The sequence below is a fragment of the Nicotiana tomentosiformis genome, chromosome 12 (genome assembly GCF_000390325.3).
Source record: "Nicotiana tomentosiformis chromosome 12, ASM39032v3, whole genome shotgun sequence".
Taxonomy (NCBI): domain Eukaryota; kingdom Viridiplantae; phylum Streptophyta; class Magnoliopsida; order Solanales; family Solanaceae; genus Nicotiana; species Nicotiana tomentosiformis.
This window is the reverse complement of record NC_090823.1, coordinates 92,419,797-92,426,298: the sequence shown is the minus strand read 5'-3', so window position 1 is coordinate 92,426,298 and position 6,502 is coordinate 92,419,797. Positions and strand designations below refer to the sequence as shown.

At 42.9% G+C, this 6,502-nt stretch overlaps 1 protein-coding gene across 1 annotated transcript; it reads right to left on the bottom strand.

The window, feature by feature from the left end:
- Positions 1–2,405: 2,405 nt before the first annotated feature.
- On the bottom strand, positions 2,406–3,267 carry LOC138903040 (uncharacterized). The gene is made up of 2 exons (XM_070190951.1): positions 2,672–3,267; positions 2,406–2,436 (listed from the first exon to the last, which is right to left on the bottom strand). Exons 1-2 carry the CDS (start codon positions 3,265–3,267, stop codon positions 2,406–2,408), a joined length of 627 nt encoding a protein of 208 aa, XP_070047052.1.
- Positions 3,268–6,502: the final 3,235 nt, after the last annotated feature.

Below are 6,502 nucleotides of genomic sequence, written 5' to 3'. Positions count from 1 at the left end.
GATCGGTCCATGTAAATATCTTCATATATATATAAAGATCTCTTTCTTTTCCGTCTTGCCTTTATTTCATTCTGTGCCTTGTGAAAATTTTGTTCATAAGTTTGAGGCTTTAGGTAATTTGATCGAAGTCGGACTAGTCGAGTGAGTACTTACTCGAACTCGGAGTAGGGTGGCCCTTAGAGTTTAATTAAGCGAGGATGATTTCTCGAACTCAAAAGTACGATAGCCCTTTGGGTTCTCGAATTAGGTCGATACGGCCATTGTTTGATCGTATAAAATCTGTTGTGTCTTGGAAATGAACAAGGGATTTGCTTGATTATTATTTCAAGGGTCGATATTATCCACCCTTTGGTTCGAACTCGAATTAAGATTAGCCCTTAGGCTTTATGGTTGAGTGAGTATTTGCTCGAACTTGAAGTAACGTAGCCTTTAGGCTTTATGATCGAGTGAGTGTTTGCTCGAACTTGAATTAATGTAGCCCTTAGGATTTATGAGTGAGTGTTTACTCGAACTCGAAATAAGGTAGCCCTTGGGCTTAGTTACCGAGTGAGAACTTTCTCAAACTCGAAGTAATGTAGCCCTTAGGCTTATCGGTCGAGTGAGTGTTTGCTCGAACTCGAAGTAATGTATCCCTTAGGCTTTATAGTCGACTGAGGATTTGTTCAGACTCGAAATAAGAATAGCCCTTAGGCCTAATGACCGAGTGAGGACTTGCTCGAACTCAAAGTAATGTAGCCCTTAGGCCTTATGGTCGAGTGAGTGTTTGCTCGAACTCAAAGTAATGTAGCCCTTAGGCCTTAAGGTCGAGTGAGTGTTGCTCGAACTCGAAGTAATGCAACCCTTAGGCTTTATGGTCGAGTGAGTGTTTGCTTGAACACAAAATAAGAATAGCCCTTAGGCTTAGTGGCCGAGTGAGGACTTGCTCGAACTCGAAGTAATGTAGCCCTTAGGTTTATCGGTCGAGTGAGTGTTTGCTCGAACTCAAAGTAATGTAGCCCTTAGGCTTTATAGTCGAGTGAGGATTTTCTTGAACTCGAAATAAGAATAGACCTTAGGCTCGATGGTCGAGTGAGTGTTTGCTTGAACTCAAAATAATATAGCCCTTAGGCTTTATGTGGAGCTTGATCTCGTTGATTCTTTGGTTGGCAGTCCCCGATTTATGGGGTAATTGTTCAAACTCCGGTCACGGTCGGCCCTTGAGCCTGTTTGCTTAATAGATCATGAAATAGAAAAATCTTTTTGAGATATGAGGTATAGGTAAAAAAGAAATTTCTCTTTACAAGTCAATTATACATTTCATGTTTTGTGCCAGGGCTCGAGAAATCTACACGGGCATGGTTCGTTTTGACCATTTGGCCCTTATAATATATCCTATCGAAACCCTGTTGCCATGATGTAACTTTCTTGCATCAAACTTAATATATTCGAGAGTAATGCCCCCCAGTATTCAAGGTTGATTGTAAAGAGGCCTTGGGTACTGTTGAGCTGTTCTAAGTAAGCACGATCAATGGTTGCCTCATTAAAAACCTTGCCGAAAAACTCATTTGGAATAAAACCGATTTAAGGAAAAAAGAGTGCAACGCGTGCTTTCAGACCTAAAGGCTTCGAGTTGAATAATCCATTCGTGTTTCTGGTCGAACACCTGCAAGGGTTAATTTCAAAATATAAATGATCAAGGGAGGGTTGTACCTTAGCAGTAATATCATTTTAGGTGCAAAATGTTCCAATTGCTCGGTAGTTGTTTGCCGTTTATCACGCCGAGCTTGTAGGACCCCTTTCTGACGATTTCGAGGATCTGATGTGGTCCTTCCCAGTTCAGACCCAGTTTTCCTTCATTCGGATTTGGGGTGTTGAGGGTGAGTTTCCTTAGTACCAAGTCCTCGATTTTAAAATATTGAAGATTGGTTCTTCGATTGTAGTATCTTTCGATCCGTTGTTTTTGGGCGGCCAATAGGACGAGAGCGGCCTCTCGTCTTTCATCCAATAATTCAAGGCTCGTGTTTATGATCTCGTTATTCGACTCCATTGTTGCATATCAAAACCTGATGCTAGGTTCTCCGACCTTAACCGGGATCAAAGCTTCGCTGCCATAAACCAACGAGAATAGCGTTGCTCCGGTACTGAATTTTGATGTTGTGCGATATGCCCATAGGACCTCGGGCAGTATTTCTCTCCATTTTCCTTTGGCGTTGGTCAACTCTTCTTAAGATTTTGGATGATGGTTTTGTTGGTCGATTCGGCTTGTCCGTTTCCGCTGGGATGGTACGGTATTGATAGGATCCTTTTGATTTTGTGATCCTCGAGAAATTTAGTTACTTTGGTGCCAATGAATTTTTTTACATTATCACATATAATCTCGGCTGGCACCCCGAATCGACATATGATGTGGTCCCAAATGAATTCTATCACTTCTTTTTCTCTGAATTTTTTGAAAGCCTGTGCTTCAACCCATTTAAAAAAGTAATCAGTCATAAACAAAATAAACTGAGCTTTACCTGGGGCTGATGGGAGGGGGCCGGTGATGTCCATCCACCATTTCATGAAAGGCCATGGAAATTGGACCGAATGGAGTGGCTCTCCGGGTTGACGAATCACGGGCGCATATCTTTGGCATTTGTCGCATTTTCGAACGAACTCCTTCGCATCTTTGCTCATATTGGTCCAATAATACCTTGCTCTGATCGCTTTTTGGACCAGCAAGTCGGCACTAGAATGGTTTCCACAAGTCCCCTCGTGAATTTCCCGTAGTATGTAATCGGTATCTCCTGGTCCCAAACATATTGCCAATGGTCCATCAAAATTACTTCTGAATAGTGTTCCGTCTTCGGATATGGTGAATCGTGCTGTCTTTGTGCGCAAAGCCCTCGATTCCTTTGGATCTGATGGAAGCTTCCCATTCTTGAAGCACTCTATATATCTATTTCTCCAATCCCACGTTAGGCTTGTGGAATGTATCTCGGCGTGACCTTCTTCGATCACCGATTTTATGAGTTGTACGACAGTCCCTGAGTTGAGTTCGTCATCTTCGATCGATGAACCTAAGTTCGCAAGAGCGCCAGCCTCATTGTTTTGTTCTCGGGGTACGTGCTTCAAGGTCCATTCCTTAAATTGATGTAGAGTCACCTGTAATTTATCCAAGTACCTCTGCATTCCATCTTCTCGAACTTCGAAGGTCCCGTTAACCTGGTTGACTACAAGGAGGGAATCACACGTAGCCTCTATGATCTCTGCTCCCAAGCTTCTAGCCAGTTCAAGACCTGCAATCATGGCCTCATCCTCGGCCTCATTGTTAGTTAATTTCGTAGTTCTGATAGACTGTCTAATTACATTGCCCGTGTGTGATTTTAGTACAATGCCTAATCCGGACCCCTTCGCGTTCGAGGCATCGTCCATAAAAAGGGTCCACACTCCCGAAGAGTTTCCCGATTTTATAAGTAGCTCTCTTTCAATTTCGGGTATGAGGGTTGGCGAAAAGTCAGCCACGAAGTATTCCAAGATTTGAAACTTGATAACGGTTCGGGGTCGATACTCGATATCGTACCCGCCGATCTCTATGGCCCATTTGGCCAATCGACCCGAAAGCTCGGGTTTGCACAAAATGTTTCGAAGAGGATAAGTTCTTACAACACGTATCAGGTGAGATTGGAAATATGGTTTTAATTTCCTAGAGACGTTTATTAAAGAAAGCGCTAATTTTTCTAAGTGTGGATATCTAGTTTCGGCCTCGCCTAAGGTCTGACTGACATAATAAATAGGGAATTGCGTACCTCGTTCTTCCCAAACCAGGACTCCACTTACCACTATCTCCAAGACAGCTAAGTACAAGTAAAGTTGTTCATCCACTTTTGGGGTATGAAGCATAGGAGGGCTCGATAAATACCGCTTTAGTTCTTCCAAAGCGTGTTGGCATTCCGGAGTCCATGCAAAGTTGCTTTTCTTCTTAAGCAGTGAGAACAATCGGTGGCTCCTATCTGAGGGTCTTGAAATGAATCGTCCCAAGGCGGCTATTCTCCCCATTAGCCTTTGCACGGCCTTCACATTATCCACTACCGTGATGTCCTTGATAGTTTTGATTTTATCTAGGTTGATTTCGATTTCTCAGTTGGATACCATAACCAAGAAACTTGCCCGAGCCAATCCCGAATGCACATTTTTTGGGGTTGAGCTTCATATTGTACTTCTTTAGCACGTCGAAAGTTTCCTACAAATATTTTAAATGGTCCTCTGCTCGCAAGGACTTAACTAATATGTCCTCAATATAAACTTCCATTGATTTTCCTATTTATTTTTCAAACATTCGATTTACTAGGCATTGATAAGTTGCACCAGCATTTTTTAGACCGAATGGCATTACGTTATAACAATAGGTGTCGTACTTGGTGACAACCAGGGTCTTTTCTTGATCCTCTGGGTTCATTTGTATCTGGTTGTACCCAGAGTAGGCATCGAGAAAACTGAGAGTCTCGTGGCCGGCCGTGACATCGATCATACAATCGATGCTAGGCAAAGGAAATGAGTCCTTAGGGCATGTTTTGTTCAAGTCTTTATAATCTATACACATTCTAAGTTTGTTTACTTTTTAGGGACCACCACCATATTTGCTAGCCATTCGGGGTATTTAACTTCTCGAATGGATCCTATTTTAAGAAGTTTGGTTATCTCGTCTTTGATGAAGGCATGTTTGATCTCGAACTGGGACCTTTTTTTTTTGCTTTATCGGACGGAATTTTGGATCCAAGCTTAGTCTATAAGTGGCTATCTCCGGTGGGATCCCTGTTATGTCGAGATGGGACCAAGCGAACAGTTCATGTTAGATATAAGAAATTGAATAGGCTTTTTCCCAAGCTCGGGATCTATCCCCGTGCCCAGGTATACCTTTCGATTGGGCAAATGTTTGACTAGCGTGATTTGTTCCAGTTCTTCGACCGTTAACTGGGTAGCATCTGTATCATCGGGGACCACAAAAGATTGAGGGATCCCATAGTCATCGTCTTTGTCAGTCTTCTGATTCTCTAGTTGGGTCGAGGCTGGCATTTGTGATTGCTATTTGGTATCCTGTTCCTCCTTCGAATCTGATCCCTTTATCGATGATTGTGTAGATATCGGAATCACCTCATCGATGGCAAACATTTCTTTTGCGGCCGGTTTCTCTCCGTAGATCATTTTGACTTCCTCCGATGTTGGGAATTTCAGAACCTGGTGGAGAGTCGAGGCTACGGCTCTCATATTGTGAATCCACGGCCTTCCAAAATGAGCGTTATACCTCATGTCGCCTTTGATCACGTGGAACTTCATTTCTTTGATGGTCCCGACCACATTTATTGGAAGGATTATCTCGCCCTTAGTAATTTCACATGCCATATTGAATCCATTTAGAACCAGGGTTGCAGGCACGACCTACTCCTGTAGACCGAGCTGCTCTACGACCTTCGATCTAATAATGTTGGCCGAACTACCTGGATCAATTAATACATGCTTAACTTGAGTTTTATTCATAAGTACAAATATTACTAGTGTATCGTTATGGGATTGTATGATTCCTTTTGTGTCTTCATCACTAAAGGAAGAGGTTCCTTTAGGTGTGTAATCCTGAGACCGAGATTGCTTCTCACTTTCAATCGACATCTTAGTGCGCTTAAGCACCGGCCCCTGGGGGATATCGATCCCACCAATGATCATGTGGATGATGTGTTGTTGCTCTTCTAGTTCCTTTTGTCTTTTGAAATCCCTATTTTTGAAATGAATTTTGGCATGATCACTTAAAAATTCTCGAAGGTACCCTTTATTGAATAACCAGTCTACCTCGTCTCTCAATTGCCCGCAATCTTTCGTTCTGTGGCCATGAGTGTCATGATATTCACACATTTGATTGGGATTCCTCTTGGCTGGATCGGTCTGCAGAGTTCGAGGCCATTTAGTATCTTTGATGCGTCTGATAGCCGACACGATGGCGGATGCATCGATGTTGAAGTTATATTTCGATAAGCGCGGTGCTTCCTTAGGTCCAGTATGCCTATCGAACCCATTCTTGTTCATCAGCCCCCGAGATCCTTGGCCTCGATCACTTCTTTTATTGCTTTGTACGAGGTTATGTCTTGGTTCGTTTCCCCTATAATCTCCACTATACGGCCGGTATCTGTCCCTGATCGGCCTTTATTCTCTGTTGACGTCCCCTTTAATAACGGACCTAGAACCCAACTGGTCGTCTTCGACTCTAATATTCGATTGATATCGATTGTGAACATCGGCCCACGTAACAACTGGGTACTCGATCAGGTTCTGATTCAACCATCATAAAGCTATCGAGTTTTTGTTCGTTCAGACCTTGAGTGAAAGCTTGAACAGCCCAATCGTCTGTGACTGGTGGTAGGTCCATTCGTTCCATTTGGAAACAAGATACGATATCTCTTAGCATCTCGTTATCTTTTTGTCTTACCTTGAAAAGGTACGACTTCCTGGTCTCGACCTTTATGGCTCCAGCATGTGCTTTTACAAAAGAATC

Excerpts from the sequence above, each read along its gene's own strand:
- LOC138903040 (XM_070190951.1), bottom strand. The coding sequence starts at position 3,267 with ATGATTGCAGGTCTTGAACTGGCTAGAAGCTTGGGAGCAGAGATCATA. Across the intron at positions 2,437-2,671 it reads CAAAAAGCGATCAGAGCAAG|GCTTTCAAAAAATTCAGAGA; the intron begins GTATTATTGGAC and ends GTTGAAGCACAG.